Here is a 22,049-nt window from a genome sequence, read left to right as displayed (position 1 = left end):
CTATCATTTAAAACCCAATACCATTTGGTGGCGAATCGGAACAGAAGACAAAAGGGAGGAGGAAACGTCGCGCCTTGGTTGGCTTGGGAGGTGTTGATGTCACGAGGTCTTCAGCCCGTCAGGCAGAAAAGGAAGCAAAGAGTGTGAGAAAAAAACAAACAACCAACAGAATGAGTATGGAGAGGTGATGTGAGAAAGCACAAGAGAATATAGATGAAGGCAAGAGGAATGAAATGAGACAACATAACAGAACATTATCGAGGCTGGAACACAGAAGAGAACAGGATGAGAAAGAATGAGATTTGGCAATCCCAAAAGTGGGCAAAACAATATGAGGGTGTGTGTGTGAGGATTTCTTTGAGATTTTGGACTTGATAAAGAATTGAGACTTGACTATGAAAAGAGAAACATGCTGGAGGATAGTGAAAGAAAACAGGAGCTTTAGCCATGGAAGCCATCAGGACCAACACTAACAACTCAAATAGACTTATTTGTGAATGTGGGTGTGAAGTCTTACCTGAGACAGAGATGGTTCTTACTCCACTCCTGACTGCTTCTAACTTTTTCTCATTATTGGACAATCTGGTGAAGGACAAAAGGAAAATACAGCAGTCACATTTAAAGACTAAACTCTCGCATGCTATCGTTGTATCCTCAGATATTTAAACTGAGGCTTACTGTTCCAATTCTCTCTCTCCCTCTCTCTCTTTGCCTTCGTCTGTTTTTTAGCTCTGCTCTACTACTATCTTTACATCACAGACCACAACTAGCAGAAAGAAAGAAAAAAGAGTCAGAGTAAGGAGAAAAAGGAGGAGACAACTCGTGTTTAAAAAGCCAAAGTGGAAAAATAGTTGGCTCAAACTTATCTCCTTATTTGACCAGAGACTGAAAGTGGGAAAGAGAGAGTGAAAGAGGGAGAGATTTCAGTTGAAATGACCCAAAGTAAGCAAAAAGTGTTTACATTTGAACAGCTGACCAACAGAGTGAAATGTGAACGTAATGTAATGTGCAGAGACAAACAAACACAATAGACGCTACAGTCCCAAAATCAGGAAGTGCCAAAGATTTCCAGAGGTTTTTTTCAGGCTGAAACAGAAAATGCTTAAAATGATCTTTCTTTCTTGTTTTAGTTTGTTGAAAAAAATATTAAATATAAATATAATTTTGGGGGTGGTGGAGGAGGCGTAATTTTTGACAACTGCATTACTGCGAAGTTGTTCTGGGGCCCATTCCTGCAGAGTGATTAATTGTACTGTTTTCAAGTGACATCTGCTAATTAAAACAAAGTAAATACTATGAAATCATGTTGGATTATGAAACGTTGAATTCAACCGCTTACTTTGGGATGGACGGCAGTGCTCTCTCTCCCTCTAGAGGACAAAAACAAACAATCAGAATCATGATTGGAAATTAGGTCATTAGAGGACAAGAGAACCGTACATGCTGAAAATAGAAGGGGAACAGCTGATCACTGAGCAAACAAAATCTAAACTAAACACAATATGCATGATAGAAGAAGTAAGTCCAATACAGGCCCAAGGCCCACTGGTGCCGGTGCTCATCCGCAGATTCTTTTCTTTTAAGCAGATGAGAATCTACGACTCCCCTTGGACAGGACACCAGTCTGACACAAGGCTGGTACCCATTTACAGCTGATTGGACTGAGACACTGCAGAAGAAGTGTGTGGTCCAAGAACAGACAGGTAGTGTCACCAGGAATTGAGTCCAGTTCCACATATTGTTAGCCCAACCCTTTACCCCACTGACCTGCTGTGCCCTCCGAAAGTATTGGAACACTTGCTGTTTCACACATTTTACTTTGTTTATGCCATTTCAAATACAAAAAAACCCCACAAAAAATAAAAAATTATAAAATTATCTTCCTTAAACTCAAACTGAAGGCAAATCTCTACAACTAGATATAAGTTCATTCAAAATATAAAAGCCAAGATGATGGATTGCATAAGTAGTGGAACGCTTTGGTATAATACCTGTAAGTAATCTTTTATTGCCAGTTTTTTCAAACAAGGCAGGGAATGGATACATGAACATTTCCCAGTCACTGAATATGTCTTGAACTTCATTTACATCAGTTATGAAGAAATACAAACAGTATGACACTCTATGGTAAATCTGTGTGGAGTAGACAGTTTTCAAAAACTGAGTAACTGTACAAGAAGGAGAAGAGTGAGGAAAGCCACCAAGACACCCAGACAACTCAGAAGAAGTTATAGGCTTCTCTGGCTTTGTATCCTCAGTTACACAGCTTCATGATGAAGTGGTATAGAGGAGGACTTTCTTTCACCCAAACATCAATTCTAGGCTTGCATCTCAGATGTACCTTCTGGCGAATTGTAGCTGAACTTTCAGGTCTTCTTTTTAAGAAATGGCACAAACAAATTAAAATGTGTGAAATACCAAGTGGTCCAATGTTTTTGGAGGGCACTGCACCTGCTCTGCAATATACACAATAATTACACTAGAAATAGACTGTTGCAATGTCAAAGTGGAATAGTTTTTTCTCATTTTAAAGTGTCTGCGCGCAGATGGAAAAGCCCAACACAAATGCAGTCAATTTAAGATTTACCATTTTAAAATTAAAACAAAAAACTCATTTGGAAAAGTACAATTTCCTGATGCTTTTCCGAGGCAAAAAAATGCATTAATCAGTAATGTTGTTGAGGCTGCAACATCATGTAATCCTCTTTGTTTCTTTATTTATATTCTGTTTATTCATTTATATTGGATCAACTGGACAGAAAGGGAGCAACATCAGCTTCGTACCTTTCTGAACTCTAATGATGAATGAATGAGTTTCCATGGATACCAGTCGACAATAACCGTCAATCAAATCAGCCAAGTTCTCTGCCATGGTCAATGATGCTGTTGTAACTGTGAGAGGCTACACACACACACACACACACACACACACACACACACACACACACACACACACACACACACACACACACACACACACACACACACACACACACACACACACACACACACAAACACAATAGCAGGCATGTTACAAAGTGCCATTAAGTGAAAAGACACATATCCACGCTAGACAGGATGGAGGCGTCTGGTTACCTCGTACATCAGAGGAAACTCCTCTCTCATATTGGGAGTGTATTTGCAGTATTAAAAAAACAATAAATAAGCAAGACTCCAGTCATGCAGTTGTGAGGAAGTATCCTTCCTCTAATCACATTATTATGTGTAATCGATTTATATGAAAGCTTTAATTTGTGAGTCTTCTTTATATTGGACATCATTCATGATTAGAATGTCAGCAAGTATCAGTGGTCATCTTCACTAATAATATCACTATGATCTTACAGTGGTATTTCCTGACATTAGTTTTTAGTGTATATCAACTGCCAGAATTTGTAACTTACTCTTTGCAGGCTTGCAGAATATTTGGGGTTGCAGTTGGCTTGGATCAATTCAAAGATCCAGGCTTTCAATAACTTCCTGAATTCAAAGTGGTGAAGTTATTGAGAGTTTTGCCTATCTCAGCAATGAAATTTGTGGCTCTGGATCCTCAGACTTCCACATCTCCAGATGCCTGAGAAAACCTTATGGTGCCATGAGGTCCCTGGACAGAGCTGGTACCTCTGCAGGGGAACAAAGGTCCAAGTCTTTCAGGTCAGGGCACTTCCTGGCTTACTGTATGGTTGTAAGACTTGAATGTTAACCAGGTCTCTTTGGAGGGCCCTTAGACACCATGGGAATCACTTTGTGTCAAAGGAACGTTACCTGGGAAGACTCAGATGAAATGTGAAGGAACATCAGTTCCAACATTTTGGCCATATTGCACACTTCCCTAGATATGATCCAGCATGCAGGTGCCTCAGTGTTGAGGACCTCAACAACTGAGACGCCCACATTTCACCTGGTGGCAACAGACAGATGCTACTTTCAGGAGGTGAGGATGAAGTGGTTCTTTGCTTGGATGATTGCTGCCAAGGACCTAGCTAGCTCTGTTCCAGAGTGTGGTAGATGCAGTGATGACACACATGCTCCCAGACCAGACCTAGCATTCCAAAATACCTTTAAAACAATTATGACCAAAAGAACTAGATTGCGGGTACAAGCGGCCAAAATGGCTTTCCTTAGAAGGGTGGCTGGTGTCTCCCTTAGAGATAAGGTGAGAAGCTCAGTCATCCGTGGAGAGCTCGGAGCAGAGCTGCTGCTCCGCCGCGTTGAAAGCAGCCAGCTGAGGTGGTTCAGGCATCTGGTAAGGATGGCCCCTGGGCACCTCCCTAGGGAGGTGTTCCAGGCACGTCCATCTGGGAGGAGACCCCGGGGAAGACTCTGGACAAGGTGGAGAGATTACATCTCCACACTGGCCTGGGAATGCCTCGGGATCCCCCAGTCAGAGGTGGTTAATGTGGCCTGGGAAAGGGAAGCCTGGGGTCCCCTGCTGGAGCTGTTGCCCCTGTGACCCAATCTTGGATAAATGGTTGAAGATGAGTGATTTCACACTGACAGAAAATACTCAAAGAGGAGTAGTAGTAGTAGTAGCCATAATAATACTTCTCATACCTCAGCAGCACCCGCTACATTGAGCTGCAGCATCCCTTTCCTGTCCTTCTCTTCTGTAGCAGAGTACTGGATGGACTGAACTTGATTAAAGTTTGCTAGATGGGTGGGCTGGACACAGAAAAAAATGGAAGAACTGTTAAATATGATGATTATTATCCTTTTTTTGCTCATTCATATGAATATTAATGAGTGGAATATTTAGCTTTTTATGCCTCAGGTGTCAAAAGTTTACATTCACCTGATGTCAATGTTGGTGTTTGTAGCCTGGAACACTTTTAGTTTACATAACTGGGGAATGAAGTGAATGAAACCTTTCATGATGTGTAACTTAGACATGTGGTACGGTGACGCGCTCTCAGCTGGAACTTACTGTGGATCCCTTGTCTGTGAGGTAACTTATCCCTTCCTCGGGTCCGATAGCTAACTCCACCTGAATCACCCAGCTTGACTGTTACATGTAAGTAGCAAAAGAAGTGAGGGGGTGAAAGTGAGGTAGAAAAAAATAGAGCAAGAGGGCAGGAGCAGGGGAAGGAAAAAAGAATCATTCATTCAGATTTAAACACATCAGCACAAGAGAAAACATGCAAGGCCTGGTACCAACAGAAGGGGTCACCACAACACAACTGATAAGAGCGTCACATAACAGCACAGCAAAGAATTATGAATGAAGGAAACGTACCCCGAGGGCACATTTGAAGCACTCCTTGTCATATCGGTAAACTGGTGCAAGGATCTCTAGGAACTTCAGGATGCACTGCTCGTCGTTAAGATTGGCCACCTGCTTAAATGTTTGCTGGATCAACTTGCGAAGCGTCTTAGCCTGGAGAGAACAGTGTGCCAATACGAAGGAAGAGAATGAATTAAACCGAGCTTTGTTTTAATTGTCACCTTGACTGAGAATAAATACTCTAAGGCTGAAAAGAAAAGTGATATGGATGTGGATTTGTATAGCTGGAGAGCGATGGAAACATGATCAGAGGAAGATATTGATTAATGATCTCTGTTCCAATCAAACTGACTTCAACAGCTCATTTCTGGGGTGTGCTGAGTTGTGATCAATATCTTAACAAAGACACGCTGGTGGAGTTACTTACAACTCCATTAAGCATCGCTTAGGACAGAAGAATGATTGAAGTGAAACCACAGATCTTCAAGCCTTAGGAATGACACTTCCACTTGCATTATGGTTTTACCTTTAAAACAAAAATCACTCTACAAACATATTATAAACTTGTCAGTACATCATAGACATGCACGCATATAAACACACACACAGACACACACACACACACAAAATAAATGCCATTTCTAATCCTCTCTATCTAAAAACATCACAGCTGTCCAGAAGGTCCACCCTTCCTGAGAGAGTGTATCACAAGTGGCTGTTGCCCTGTGCGCCAGATCATCTATATGACAACCTGACGGACCTGTTATATCACCACACTGACAACGTAGCAATGTGGACCAGTTTTCTTGAAAGATCATCCAGATACAAGTGCACCCAACCGTTAACACAAGTTATGCAGAGAGCCTTCTTATGTACCGTATGGTATATCTCAATATAAACAGGGTTAAAAAAAGAAAAACCATAGGCTCTGTTTAGGAAAAATTCAAAGAAAATCCATTTACAAATAATGAGTTGTTTCTTCTGTCGTAAATGTGTGTTACGTGTGTCTCATGAGAAACAGTACTTCATCCCAAAACGGTACTGAAATGAGATTTTGGTCAACAAAACCACCAAAGGACCATTTTACTTGACCTGCTGTCTGAGCCCGTCCATATGACTGAATAGACTTTGCTCTTTAGAACGCATTCACTGCAGCCAACATCAGTCACCGTTTACTACCACAGCCATCTGCTCTGGGGTTATATGTGTGTGTGTGCGTGTGTGTGTGTGTGTGTGTGGGTGCTCATGAGTGTAAAGTGGAGTCCATTGAGAGAGAATAATCCCATTAAAAGACTACCATTCTGCTTCAGCAAAGCAAACGACCAAAACCAAAATGACAGCTGTGCTTTCACCCCTCCCCCAAAAACATGCACACATCCATGCGCACCACAGAAACAGCAGTGTTAAACTTATTTACTCGTCCTCAACTGTTTCAGCTGCACATTTACTATAAAAATACTGCATTTAATGACAAACCCAGTCACATTACAAATTAGTTAAATGTAAGAAAACTTTGCTTGAGCTGCTGCCCCAGCGACCCGACTCCGGATAAAGCGGAAGAAAATGGATGGATGGATGGATGGATGGTAACAAAACTTCCATCCGTCCCTCCTTGGTGCACTTATTACGAAATGAACATCTAAATGTTCCTGAAATAGAAGTGCCTCACCTCGAACCTCTACGATTCAAAAGTACAATCTCCTTTGATTTTCTATAACATGAAAGGTGCAGCACATGTGCAAGGTGCCAGGCTTATCTTGGACTGTGTGCAAAATGACTCATTTTGGCAAACCAAATAAAAATTGTCACTGTACCGAACACACTTATGTGAGCCTATGCGAGTGATTTACCTGTCCAGCAGATATCAAGCAAAACCTTTGTGTGAAATATGCGCATATTTTGTTCAAAATTCTTTCCAGTGGCATCTTTTCTTGCTTATGCTAATGCTGTGTCGTTCACTTTCACTTTGCTTCAATTTCACATTGGGATTTTAGTTATTTATTTATTTTTATTTGTACTTTCAACAGCAATTGTAGGTCTACCACGTTTCTTCGGCTCCACGATGCTGACACTGGCCACGTCTGCTATTCCAAGGTCGTAAAAGCCCCCTACATTATTTGTGGTGTCGCCACAGAAAGTGGGGTATGGCATCTTGTTGCTGTATTTTATTTTTGGGTTCGAATCCTAAGACTTCTGGGTAAGATAAAGTTTGACCATACTGGTGATGAAAGATCCCGAATACTTTATTTGAACACTAAGAAACAAAATTATAGTGGTGCCAAAGAAAATCCGTTTTATGACTTCAACAGTAAAAAAAAAAAAAAAAAAGAAAAAGAAAAAAGGGGACTACACCTTTAAGGAGGAGGAGGGTGACCCGGAAAGTGTGCAGCTGAAAAAGAGGGAGTTTGAATGAGCTTGCATACAGCTCGAGATCCCAGAAGGAGACACAAATTGACAACTCCTCTCTCCCTCCCTATTGTTGAAAAAAGAAAGTGGGTTTAAATATGGCCCCAGGGTCACGCACACACAAAGTTTCTGTTTTTCTGCAGAGCATCTGTCTGCCTGCCTGCTGACACCAAGACCTTTACAGGTCACCGGGTTTTAATTCACAAACACATTCACACACAAGTACACACACACACACTCACTGCCCTCACTATAAACACGTGCCGCATATTCATCATTGGCGCAAGCGTTCATTCATCACACAAACCCGGTCGTCACATTCAAATGTACAATCAAAAATCTCAATCTTGAAAATCTAAGTGGAGTTTACATTCTAACACAAAACCAAACTTTGGTACATGACTGACAGTCAACAGGCACTGATGCCCGACTGAGGAGAAAGTGGAAATAAACTCCAGCGCAGCAATCAATCAGAACTCCACTTTCTGAAGTATTTGTTATTATCAGAAAGCTTTTTGCTCCATATATGGGTTCAAAACTCTTTCTCACCTTGACTGAATCCAAAAGCTCTTTTGGGAAAAAACGCCTCAATCCAACATCTTTCCTGAAAAGAGAGGGGAACGGGGGTGCAGGAGGGGCAGGATGTTGAGAATACTTACGATAATAACACTTTGGAATGTTCAATAACAAACACTGCTATCTTCATCTGATCTCCAAAGAAAAAAACAGTGCTGTTATCCTCTTCTGAGAAATTAACAAGGCAGAACTGCACAGAGTTTCAGTTAGAACATGACTACTCAACTTTCCCTACGAAACACAATGCAAAGAATGAGCAAGAAATGGAGAGCCAGGGGGAGAGCACAAAAACAGACCACAGTGACAGAGAAAGATGTGTGAAGCTAAAACTGGAAACAACCTACTGACTCAACGTCTTCTGAAGAAATGACAAAGTGGAGGACGGGATGAAGAGTGCAAAGGAAAAGTGGTTTACATCACTCTCTCCCATTTTAGGCTGCTGTACACTTCAGCATCGCTGCACATCAGTGTCACCATTGAATTATATATTTATACATGTACACACACAGTAACGTGGGGATCCTGTAAATTCTAAGGACATGCCAGTGAAGTGAGCACAGTCAACCTAATGCTTTGGGAAAACCACTGCCACTGCACTGACATTCAGGATACGGGTAAGTACTCACAGAGTTATTCCTAGAATACATCAAATTGTTGAGTTCTTGGGTGCAAAGCCAGACTACTCCAGTCACAGGTCTATACACAGCAGAGGTTTGACAAAGTCACTCTCAAGTCATTCTCAAGTCATCAATCTGCAAGTCCCAAGTCAAGTCTCAAGTCAGCTTGCAAACAATCTGTGGTCATTATAACTTGAGATTTGATTCGGGATTTGCTTATTCATGACTTGAGAGTGACTTGATGGTGACTTCCTCCCACCTCTGATACACAGATACTGTGAGAGCTGTGCAGAGTCTCTGAGTCTTTCCCAGTGAACTCTGGTGTTTGTCTGGCTCCTACTGGACTGAGTGTTGGGTAGGTTTTTGGAGACCACTGGCATAGGTGTGTTTTTGACAAGGAAAGGTTGACTGACCTTGACTTCACAGTTGATGCTGTGTTATTAAAAAGGTGACTGGAGAGTCTGAATGGTGGAGTTGGGATTGTCCTTGATCAAGAATAAGATCTAGCTTTTCAATTACTTTCTGGACTTGGCCATTCAGAAGTGCAGTGAAAGTGTTAAACTCGAAGAGGTATATCGGTATTGTCACTCATGTTCTATCCGAGTCTTCAGCCTTTGAGTTTGAGAGCTTATGGATACATGAAGCCCCTGGACAGTGTTCCTTTGCAGGAACATGAAGGTCCAAGCCTTCAGAATCCTTGTCCTGCTTTCTGTCTTACAGTATGGTTGTAAGATGTGCATGTTAACTAATGACGTAAGGCAACGACTGGATGGCTTTGGTCCTAGTTCTCTTCAGACAACACAGCTGGAATGATGTCATGTCAAATAAATGGTTAAGGAGGCTCGAATGGGGCATACCAACTGCTCTGTGAGGGAACATAAGCTATGAGATCGTGACCATATAACATGCTCTTCCCTGCGCATCATTCACCACCCAGCTGCCCCAGTGCTGACAATCCTAGCACCTGAAAAAAAGCCAAAGGGATTCCCACATTTCACCCAGCTGCACCAGATGGTTGCTTTCAAGAATGGGAATAGACTGGTTGCTGTCAATCAAGGACCCAAAGAGGTTCCATCATGTGGTGGATGCTTTGATGTGCGGCACCAGTGCATGCTGCCATGTAAGATATGCTAGCAGACTAAAACCTGGTTACACTCCTGGCTTCAACTGCATTTTCTGGTCCTGCATGAGATGATGTTAAACTGGAGAGGACATCCATTACGATGTGCAGCTTTGCTGTAGTGTGCTCAGGCATTTAATCCCTTGTCTTCTTAATTTTCCTTTTTCTTGCTTTACAATCTAGCAAAATCAAACAACACTCAAAAACTCTACTATATAAAACATTTGAGATCTCAAGGAAGTTGTAAATCAGGAAAAAATGCAAGTACATATACAGTGGTTGTCTAAACATTCAGAAATTTCACTGTCCTTTTTATAGTAAATTAAGGGATGAAAATATTATTTACAGACTTGCAGACTATCTGATTAAGGCTAACTTCATAAAACACGCTGATAGAGACCAAATAAAACAAATTACAGGAGAAAAAAAAGACCAAACAGAAGATGAGCGCAACAACATAAAGATAGATAAAAAAGAGGAGTGTAAGAGTGAAAACTAAGCGACAAAGACAAACTGGTGGGCAAGAGACGTAGAAGACAGTGGACATTCTTAGTTAATTGGAGTGCTCCTTATTCTGATGTCCAGAAAGAAACACTTCACTGGAAAAGTATCGCTCATTAGAATCAGTCATCATTCATCAAGATGAGCTCTGTAAAGGCCACAGTTTGTTCACGTTCACCATCAAAATTCATCTTGGAGTGAACTCACAGTGGATAAACTCAGTGAGCAACAACACACAAATCAACATTTTAAAATAAATTAATGCGCAATAAAACAATGTTTTACTTGTTTCGTCCACCAAGGATGCAATACACTCACTGGCTTTTATTTGTCTGGCTGTCTGTTAGCAAGATTATGTCAAAACGTCTGCACAGACTTTGGTAAGATTTTCACCACAGATAGATATCAGCATGGAAGATTCCGCTGAATTTTGGAGTTGATAAAGATCCAGATCCCGGATTCTGGATCAAGTTTCACTTTATATAGGCTTTGAAGGATTACATCAAAACTACTTCACAGATGCTCACCAAATTTGCACCACAGACAGATATTACAGCATTTCATATTACATGAATTTTGGAGGTAATCTGGATGCGGATCCAGATTCTGGATCAAGACTTCACTTAATATAGGCTTTGGGGGATTCCGTCAAAATTACTTCACGGATTCTCACCAAATTTGCACCACAGACAGATATTAGGGCATGGAGGACTCCACTGGGGGTTTTACATAATTATTGTATGGCCTTGCCTTACAATATAAAGCGCCTTGGGGCAACTGTTTGTTGTGATTTGGCGCTATATAAAAAAATTGATTGATTGATTGATTGATTGAAGTGAAGTTACATTTTTGTGTGCGGTGCTGCAGGACACATGAAGGAAATACTTACTCTAGTAGTTCATAGTTGGATTTCTTGTCAAGAGCATTTCCTCTCATTTCTTTGAAGAACCTCCTGTAATTGAAACCAGATGAAGTTTCCCCCCAAATTTGCAAAAGACAGTAATCAACTTCTTAAGACAACATTCTCAAAGGGTTACAGTATCATTTTAATTTCCACTTTTGAAAAAACAGTCAGCTTTTGAGCTTGGAAAGGGGGTGGCAAGCTTAAGTTCTAATTAAAAAAACTGTTGACAAAGGACCATCAACAGAAACAATGGAAAGGGTACATGATCGATGAAACATACCTTATTTCTAGACAACCCAATTTGAGAGCTACATCATGTTCAACCTGATCTCCAGTCTCTGTCATGTAGTCATTCTTAACCTGCACAACAGAACAAAAATATATTTCTTCAAAGAAAAGGAACATTTTAGCTCACAAATACACAGAGCACAAACGCTCCTGACCTCAATTAGCAAGATGCAAACACACATAGTCTTCTAGAAGCACCATATGTCTGAGTGTTGCTGTGGGCTATAAACTAAATATGTTTGTGTGTCTATTTCTGGGTCTTGTGTGTGTGTGTGTGTGTGTGTGTGTGTGTGTGTGTGTGTGTGTGTGTGTGTGTGTGTGTGTGTGTGTGTGTGTGTGTGTGTGTGTGTGTGTGTGTTGTACCTGGTGGTAGAAGTAGTTGAGTGTAGGTTTGTCTTCTGTAAACTGCCGCACAAAGCCCTTTGGAAGATACCTAATCCTTAACTCATACCTGTAGAAATAGGACAAGGAAAAGAATACAGTTAGAGTAGACTCATAGTGCTGAACCAGTTTTCCAGATTTAGGACTGGCCATCATATTGGTTTTAGTCCTTCTTCTTCCTTCATTTACATACCTAACTCTATTTATTTCTCATTTCAAACAATGTAACCATCAGTCTGTCACTGCCCACATACCTCCATACATCCTTTACAAAAGGCACAGATGTTAAGAAAATACCACCTAGTTGGCACTGTAGACCATCTTGAAAGTTTCCAATAACACTGTGACAGTCGTTAAAAGCCATTATAATGTTTGTACTGCAAAAGAGACAAAAGCGTAGGCAGGTGTGTACACTGTACAGTAAAAAAATGGCAGCTGTAGTTGCCAGAATAGTTCTGTAAAAAAAAAAAAAAAAAGTACAAATATGTAAAAACCTATACAGAACACTGTGTAAATTTAACGGTATAAAGCTGTTGTAATTTACAAATAAATAACTAAATAATCATTTTAAGCCAGTAAATCCAACGGTTGGGATTTTTTTTGGGGGGGGGGGGGGGGGGTGCTGCCAATTTCACATTATCATGTTGTTTTTAAAGAAAAATTCAAATGCAGTTGTTACTTAATGTACACTGAATTTCAATTTAATTCAATTCAATTTCAAATCAACGCTGCCTCAAGGCGCTTCACACAAGTAAGGTCTAACCTTACCAACTCCTAGAGCAAGCACACAGGTGACAGTGGTAAGGAAAAACTACCTCTGATGATTTGAGGAAGAAACCTAAAGCAGACCAAGCTCAAAGGGGTGACCCTCTGCTTAGGCCATGCTACAGACACTTGACAATACAAATAAACAGGAAATTCTGGAGTCCATGCAGGTGTCCAGGACGGGAGGCAGGACACCAACCAGCATGGCAGATACAAAGAGTGGATACAAAGACTTGCATGTATTTCCTACTGAAACATGGCATACGCTAAAACCCAGGAACTGTTGTACAACCCCTGGCAATAATTATGGAATCACCGACCTCGGAGGATGTTCATTCAATTGTTTAATTTTGTAGAAAAAAGCAGATCACAGACATGACACAAAACTAAAGTAATTTCAAATGGCAACTTTCTGGCTTTAAGAAACACTATAAGAAATCAGGAAAAAAAATTGTGGCAGTCAGTAACGGTTACTTTTTTAGACCAAGCAGAGGGAAAAAAATATGGACTCACTCAATTCTGAGGAATAAATTATGGAATCACCCTGTAAATTCTCATCCCCAAAACTAACACCTGCATCAAATCAGATCTGCTCGTTAGTCTGCATCTAAAAAGGAGTGATCACACCTTGGAGAGCTGTTGCACCAAGTGGACTGACATGAATCATGGCTCCAACACGAGAGATGTCAATTGAAACAAAGGAGAGGATTATCAAACTCTTAAAAGAGGGTAAATCATCACGCAGTGTTGCAAAAGATGTTGGTTGTTCACAGTCAGCTGTGTCTAAACTCTGGACCAAATACAAACAACATGGGAAGGTTGTTAAAGGCAAACATACTGGTAGACCAAGGAAGACATCAAAGCGTCAAGACAGAAAACTTAAAGCAATATGTCTCAAAAACCGAAAATGCACAACAAAACAAATGAGGAACGAATGGGAGGAAACTGGAGTCAACGTCTGTGACCGAACTGTAAGAAACCGCTAAAGGAAATGGGATTTACATACAGAAAAGCTAAACGAAAGCCATCATTAACACCTAAACAGAAAAAAACAAGGTTACAATGGGCTAAGGAAAAGCAATCGTGGACTGTGGATGACTGGATGAAAGTCATATTCAGTGATGAGTCTCGAATCTGCATTGGGCAAGGTGATGATGCTGGAACTTTTGTTTGGTGCTGTTCCAATGAGATTTATAAAGATGACTGCCTGAAGAGAACATGTAAATTTCCACAGTCATTGATGATATGGGGCTGCATGTCAGGTAAAGGCACTGGGGAGATGGCTGTAATTACATCATCAATAAATGCACAAGTTTACGTTGATATTTTGGACACTTTTCTTATCCCATCAATTGAAGGGATGTTTGGGGATGATGAAATCATTTTTCAAGATGATAATGCATCTTGCCATAGAGCAGAAACTGTGAAAACATTCCTTGCAAAAAGACACATAGGGTCAATGTCATGGCCTGCAAATAGTCAGGATCTTAATCCAATTGAAAATCTTTGGTGGAAGTTGAAGAAAATGGTCCATGACAAGGCTCCAACCTGCAAAGCTGATCTGGCAACAGCAATCAGAGAAAGGTGGAGCCAGATTGATGAAGAGTACTGTTTGTCACTCATTAAGTCCATGCCTCAGAGACTGCAAGCTGTTATAAAAGCCAGAGGTGGTGCAACAAAATACTAGTGATGTGTTGGAGAGTTCTTTTGTTTTTCATGATTCCATAATTTTTTCCTCAGAATTGAGTGATTCCATATTTTTTTCCCTCTGCTTGGTCTAAAAAAGTAACCGTTACTGACTGCCACAATTTTTTTTCCTGATTTCTTATAGTGTTTCTTAAAGCCAGAAAGTTGCCATTTGAAATGACTTTAGTTTTGTGTCATGTCTGTGATCTGCTTTTTTTCTACAAAATTAAACAACTGAATGAACATCCTCCGAGGCCGGTGATTCCATAATTTTTGCCAGGGGTTGTATGCACAAAAATATCCAGATGTATCAAAGTGTGCGTACGTTTGTAGAACCCAGTCATCGTGGAATGACGGACGTATGCCACATTTTGTGCGTACACAGCCTTTGTACATGAGGCCCCAGGACTTTTAAGCGGAATGGAGGAGCTAATCCATAAAACCAACTGCAGAGGTGGCTGGGTGCAAGGAAAATCTGCACCATCTTGGCCCTTCATGGCACACTATTACCCACCTTCTGGAGTTCTTGGTGGTTTATTGTGATGCACTAATTTCCAAAGACTGTTTATGGTAATGAGTCATAACTCAATTGCGTGTTTGTTTTTTTTTTACAACACAGTGTTCAGAATGTTTGTTTTTTTTTACAACACAGTGTTCAGAATGTATCATCTTTCAAGTCAACAACAGTGCTGCAGAGTTGCACCTATTTTCATCCTCAAAAACTCTTTGTCAGAGGAGAAAAACCTCACACAGCAACATAGTGTTAAACGTTTTTATGCTGATAGGAGGGGTCTTTTCCATTATGGCAAGACCCCCCCCCCCCCCTCCCATAAATGGGGCAGGACGGCAAATCAAAGCTTTGAGGATGAAAATAGCATCAACAGGACTGTACCCTAATGCAAATGTGACTGGAGTGAAATAGTCATTGCTCTGATCAAATGTACCATTGCCACCTAAACCTCCCGGACAAAATACAGGTCCGCCCCCAAAAACAGAATCAAATACGCCACCACCAGAACCATCATGTGCATTTTTCCCTCAATGCTAAGAGCCTAACACCCCACACTTGTCTAATGGAAAGCTATCCGCCATGTGCTGATACCATCTGAGTGATGCCAAGTGGTTGTGACAATACATTACAATTTGACACCACGGAAATGAGAAGAGACAGGATGATGAGGAAGTGGGGAAGAGAGAACGTGAGAGATGAGAAAACACAAAGTGGCAGGTGAAGAATAAAGTGATCAGTGAGACGGAGGGATAGAGAAACAAAGAGCTGTTGACTTAGTCAGACAAAGCCGGCATCTGGTTCACTCTCTCGTTATGTCCACAGTACAAAAGGTCTTCACCGTACAATAGCATTAGCACCCACACCACCACAATAAAGCTAATATATACCCAAGTATTTGCATCCAAACTGCCAAACCAACACCACACCACATACAAGACCTCCCATCAGCATGCAGCAGATGGCAATTAATCACTTTTGTTCCTTAGTGTCTGAAGAGTAGACTGTGATTGGGGAATTCACAATCTCACACCTTTGTTAAATTGAATGTACACCTTCTCTCACCTCCACTCCTCCTGTGGGCGTGTCTGTTCATATTTCTCTCTGACGTGGGACACGCCCATATCCGGGTGAAGCCAGTGCACCTGATCTCTGGACTGGCTGCTGCTAAGGCGCAGGCCAAAACATGACGTCCAGCGCACTTTGTGGATGTCCAGAATCTTCTGCATGATTCCCTGTTGACACAGAGTAAATGTTTTTAGTTTGGTATAGCATGGTTTTAAATGTTTGCTGTATAAGTTGAATTTCAACCTGACAGCTGTTCTATAATTTTTTTTTCCAAGCTAAAAACAATGCAATAAAAAAAAATGACAACCAGACTGGGACTGATCCAGTCAGTCATAAATCAGTCAGCTGTATATCTTCTATACTGGTTCAACCAGGGCATAAATATTTATTTGTAGGGGTTACGCCATGCAGTTCAACATGACAATCCCACTCAGGCATCATGTACACACACACACACAATAATGCTCATAGAACCGTGTACGTTGTGTAAAACACTAGAGGGTCTGACCGACATACTCAAGAAGAGAATGATGAGAAAGAAGGGATTATTTGTAGAGCAGTGTGTCCTGTACCCTCTGAAGTTTGAAGAGTCCGAGCTGGTTCACCACCGTGAGATAGGCGCTAAGAGTGTACTTCGTAGTAAACCTACACTGGTACTCATTTGTACGCACTGACCACACTGAGAATACAGAGATCTGCCTGCAAGATACTGTTATGGTGTTGAGTGTCCTACATGATTTTTAATAGAAATCTACCTTTAAATGTGTTGCAGAGGATAAACTGTAGGAAATATCTACTTGGCAAGGCACAGGATCACAATCAACTAAACAATTTAATGCATTTTAATACATCTGCAGCACAATTGTTGATTGAATGCAAATGATGCTGAAGCATCAAACCATAAAGTCGAGTTAATAAACTGTGATATAATGCCTCACAATGTAAATTTGTATACTTGGTATTTCCACAATATCAACAATTACAGCTCTGAGTTTCTCTTTTTAAAGCCCCTTTCACACCGGGCCAACATAGAATTGCGTAATGCGGCGTACCGACTACGCTGAGCTTATGCAGCCCTAGGTGGTAATACACTGAGGGATGCAAAGAGGTCCGCGAAATGGACGCAAAAACATGTTTAATTTTTTTTTGTGGACTTCCGGTGTAGAGCACTGGATACAAGTCAGCACTATGCTACTGTATGCAAGCCTATGCAACACTACGCTACTGCACACCATGCCTACGCAACCCTACGACAGTCTGGCGAAAAATCCTTTTAGGTTTTTTTATCAGTACATACCTGCATTGCTAGATTTTGTTCACCCCGCTGGACTCTATTATTGCTGCTCGATACGCAGCACAATGCAACTCTACGCAGGTCTGCTGTGAAAGGGGCTTAAACTAAATACTGTTGATATTTAGTAATAAAGGCAATGTCACCTTATTTTGCCTTCTTTTGTCGTGTTTTAAGAATGCATCACTGTCTCTTATCACTTCCTGGGTAATATTTCCAATTAAATTCAAGAAGACTAGGCTTGACTATATGACTGGAGCTGCTGGATGCATTATTGTTGCTGCAACGCTGTGGTGTGACACTGACATCAGCTTCATTGCACACAAAGTAAAGTGCAATCGTCAGTCTATTACTTGTGCTGCAAAGAGAAACTGAGAGAGACAGAGTGGCTCATATGACATGACCCTGAAGAATAATAATAATGCTGTCTTAATTTTATCAAGATAATTTGCTCCAGCCACTTTTAGCATTAATCACTGTATCTACGTAGTGAGAGAAGATTTTTTTCTTACCCTAACATCCGTTGCATCGCCGTATCTGATATTTGATGACCAGCAGCTGGTCTCGGTGTTGGTCTCAAAGTGATGGAAGACTTTCAGAACCCTGTCCACAGACCCGCCAATTGTTCGATCTGACCCCCCGGCACTCAGCCGTGACTTGGCGCCACCCAGGAGGGCATGGTTCAAGTTGGGGTCCAGGTAGGCCGTCGCCATGTTTTTACGTGCCGATACTGCTGCTGCTAGGTGTCTGTCATATTCTGAGAAGGAGAGCAAATTACAGTCATTAAAAAGAAGGGAGAATACAGAAGATAAAGTCTGCAAACATTCACTCCTAGCTCCCACCCAAAAAAATCTGCTTGACTACTACAGAAGTGGAAAAGCAGTGAAACAATGTTTTCATTCCAAATATCTGCTCATGATGTGACATTTGTAGGAAATTCGAAGTTCCCTGAACAAGAGAAGTAGAGTCTAGGTCAAGGCTCAGCATGTGACCATCCTGTCTATAAAAGAAAGAAGACAATGCACCTTAAGTAGCCATTTTTCCTGTAAAAGAAGTCCTGTCATTAAAACACTTCCTGGAATTTCATAGCAGAGCAGTGGACCAGCTTTGTGTTACTATGTATGGAACGACAGAGGTTTCTGCTCTATCCTCATTACGGGAAATGTGATATGTTCCAGCAGGTAATTACACCTGAGAGAGACTGGGTACACACAAACACACACACACACGCACGCACGCACGCACGCACGCACGCACGCACGCACACACACACTATAATACTAGTAAAAATCTGCTGACAATTTGAAATGGTCAACGCAGATCAGTGCACGGACTTTCAGCACTCTCTGTCAACTCCCATGGAGTCAGATATCTCAGGCTTCAGGCTACTTTGTGTAAAAGGAGATTACTTTCATACCTCTGTCCCAACACATGGGGAAGGGACTACAGCCACGGGTCGCCATGGAAATGCATGTCTGTCCCTCCCCGTGTGCCTCTAGGCCGAAGACAGAAAGGCAGCCAGCGGTTTCAGAACTGCGCATCACACACTACAACTCTTCGTGGAGAAATGTGCAAACACACAGATGCACAAACTAAAAGATCCTGATACAGGGGAAGGAAAATAAAAACAACCACGCAAACTGGTTCTTGTTTGTCTCCAAGCCAGAAATGTTTATAAGTTTTTTCAGCAGCTTATGTAGCCAACGTTCTAACACACACTTTGTAGAGTCTACAGTCGATGAAGAGGACACACGTTGGTCCACTCCGCAGTTTGAAAGCTGACCCAGGCTTTTAAAAATTGAAAAATCACCATCCTGTTAAGTCTCCTGAATCTTTTCCTGTTGGTAACGACTACAGTCGGCACTTGCACAAGATAACATCGTTCCTCTGCGAAATGCAGTTGCTTTCATCCATAAACTTCTTTCCCTTTTCCAGCCCACTGCTTTCTTCTTCTCGCTCCTCTCTGATGACAGAATCCACGGTTATCAGGCGATTTATGCCTCATGCCTGCACTCCATAGTTACAAAGTTGCTGTGGAAGCATCAAGCGCCCGTTGCTCGGGAGAGGATTCGGTTTATTGTGCTACGGCAGTTGAATTGATAGTGAGAAGTCTGCTTCCAGCCAAATCCAAGTTCTCCAGTGTTGATCCAAAGTTGGTTAGCGGTTACACAGAGACAAATATTGTGCTCGGAGTTAGAGGGAAAAAAGAAAGCATGGACAAACAAAAAAAAGGTGGTTCACTTTGAAACAGAAACTGAGACGGCGTAGGAGCCAGAAAACCAAAGACAATGGAGAGGGAGCAACGCAGAGACACTGGAAGTAAAAGCAATTGTTTCAAAATGAATGACAGGAAAAGGAGGACAGACCAGCACAACAGAGTTGAGCAGGGACTGAAGGAGAAGAAGGGTGGCAGAGACGCTGCTGGAAGAGGAGGCGCCAGAAACTATTAATATGCTAATAACATCTCTTGTCCCCAACGCAATCCCCTCCCACTTCGTTTTAATAAAATGACCTCAGTGAAGCTCTTATGTAACACTGATGTTGCGAGTGTCACAGCAAAGCGAAGGGAATAATGAAGAGCTGAAAATCCTAAAAAAGTGACACAAAGAGAACTGAGGAGGGCATTTTGGGCTCAACAGTGACCAGCATGCAAAGCAGCGTGGCGCCAACATATCCAATACATCTTCCTCTTAAGGATCAGTCATTCTGATATCACCGCCTACAAAAACCTGCGACACCGACCCCTGAACCTGCATGAACCAATAATGCGTCTGAACACATCCGAACGATGAACCGCACAGGCCTCAGAGGGTGAGTGCGCGCATGCATTTAGCTGAATCACATAAAACTGAAATCACAATGTTATCTTACATGCCAGATGCTCTCTGTAGAACACTAAACACCACTGTGCACACGCACGTGCATGTACAAGTGGGGGGTTCCTGCAATTTCAGTTGCACCTCAGGCACTGGCCATTGTTATGAAAATTTGGTGGAAGCAGGGGTTTTTGTGTGGGTGAGCATGCATGCATGCACGCGCGTGTAATGTTGAAATCCTTTTTTCAAAGTGCCGGATGTGGCCATGAATGGGAAGAGCTCTTCTGGGGCTCAGCCAGAGACTCCTCCTTTCTCTTTCTCTCTCCCCTTTTAGTATTTATGAACATATAAATATTTTAGATTTTAGTGAGGGCAATATAATACCAAGTACCCTTTAAATTAATGTAAAATATTAAAGAGGCAAGTAAATCTCTGTAAAATCACTGTGTTTGTTCAAGGTTAAAGGAAAACTACAAAGGCTATTTTTAAACCAAAATGGAACTCAGTAGAGGGCTTACGCTCTTACCCACTGGTGGTAAGACTGAACTACAAATGCTTTGTCCAGGTCAACATGCTTCACTCTACCATTAACAGCAGCAAATCTTCAGTCAGACACTCAAGCTGAATTGATACCTCATGCCAGAGCTTTGACCCATCAGAAGCATCAGACAACCACAAGATATGAATGTATGAGTATCGTAAAAGTAACAAGTACAGGACCAAACTGTGAACAAACAAGCAACAACCTGGGAAGCTCTCCATCTGATGTCTACTCAAAGTTTTGAACACGCACAATACTTTCTGATGGATTACCTGGACATCAGCTGACAAGGTACACATTTAACAAATGAGAACAGGAGTTGTACAAAACAAAAATGAACACAGATATCAAAATTTTGCACGTCACTCATGCATTTCCTCAATCTTTCACAGTGTGACAGACAATTATTGCTGTGTCTGATGCTTCGGTCTTGAACAGGTCTCACAAGCAAATACAATTTTAAGTTTTAAACCTAGTTAAATCATAGATGTTGCACAAACTAAGGGCCCTGTCCCACTGGGGAGAGGATTAATTGCGCATGAACTGAGTGTACAAATTGCGGGCGTTCGTTGTCGTCTGCAACAAAAATGGTCAAAAATGACAAATGTCCCAGTATGAATTACGGATATATTAATAATATATAGTGAATATATGATGAACAATCACGGTTATATAACGCATGTAGTGAGGAAACTGATCCGACACATTGAGATTATCACAGCAGTATTATGGGTGTATTATGAATGCATCGTGCACGTGTTGCGCGTGCATGGAATCTGCATTGCAGTCATAAAAGAAGCGCACTCGCTCCTTTTGGCATCACTATTCACACCAACAATATAGCCTCTGGAGCATTTGCTGGACTTGGACAAGTTGATCACAGAGTGTTGTCATGCGAGGGTTAACTGTTCATGAGTTTGGGGAGCAGGAGGGGGGAAGCCGCTCGGGTGTGAAACGGTGTTGTTTTTTTGTTTTTTTTTGAGTGAGTTGTGGCTAAACAGCAACTCTTCCTTTTGTTGGTGTTAAATAAAAGTCCTGGATTGCAGCAGCTATTACGTCTTTGTGGATTTACACAGCCGGACTGGCACTGACTGGCAGGTATGTCGCTTTCTGCCACACTTTGGGTTTATGTGACGTGTTTGTTATGCATTCACAGATTGTCCACAAATCAGCTGAAAAGCAAATTTAATAAAAACGCTTTATTCATGGCCAATTTGTATGCAACATATTTTAGTTTGTGATGCGGACATGATAGGCACGATATATATCTGTTTTACACTGTCCCAGTCCTCTCCAAGCCACAAATCCCCGTCAGTTGCGGACATCAGCAGTTAACGGCAGATATACAGCGCATAGAGTG

At 41.5% G+C, this 22,049-nt stretch overlaps 1 protein-coding gene across 14 annotated transcripts in view; it reads right to left on the bottom strand.

The window, feature by feature from the left end:
* The window catches only part of LOC117502231 (focal adhesion kinase 1-like), a 107,840-nt gene that overhangs the window by 32,848 nt on the left and 52,943 nt on the right, over positions 1-22,049 (bottom strand). For 3 of the 14 annotated variants that reach the window (XM_034161272.1, XM_034161273.1, XM_034161266.1), the window contains 13 exons: positions 17,845-18,089; positions 16,039-16,208; positions 11,997-12,084; positions 11,626-11,705; positions 11,331-11,393; positions 8,177-8,231; positions 5,234-5,374; positions 4,925-5,002; positions 4,555-4,662; positions 2,785-2,902; positions 1,340-1,370; positions 518-582; positions 22-108 (listed from right to left, as the gene is read on the bottom strand). In XM_034161272.1, the coding sequence (XP_034017163.1) occupies positions 22-108; positions 518-582; positions 1,340-1,370; positions 2,785-2,902; positions 4,555-4,662; positions 4,925-5,002; positions 5,234-5,374; positions 8,177-8,231; positions 11,331-11,393; positions 11,626-11,705; positions 11,997-12,084; positions 16,039-16,208; positions 17,845-18,045 (1,285 nt within the window). In that variant the 5' untranslated portion in view covers positions 18,046-18,089. Of the gene's footprint in view, positions 1-21; positions 109-517; positions 583-1,339; positions 1,371-2,784; positions 2,903-4,554; positions 4,663-4,924; positions 5,003-5,233; positions 5,375-8,176; positions 8,232-11,330; positions 11,394-11,625; positions 11,706-11,996; positions 12,085-16,038; positions 16,209-17,844; positions 18,090-18,749; positions 18,972-22,049 lie in introns of those variants that run through there. The other 11 variants (XM_034161270.1, XM_034161269.1, XM_034161268.1 and 8 more) reach the window with 9 other exon arrangements.

Source organism: Thalassophryne amazonica, chromosome 20, assembly GCF_902500255.1.
Source record: "Thalassophryne amazonica chromosome 20, fThaAma1.1, whole genome shotgun sequence".
NCBI lineage: Eukaryota > Metazoa > Chordata > Actinopteri > Batrachoidiformes > Batrachoididae > Thalassophryne > Thalassophryne amazonica.
Note: the sequence above shows the minus strand (reverse complement) of the source record. Positions and strands in the feature narration are given on the sequence as shown.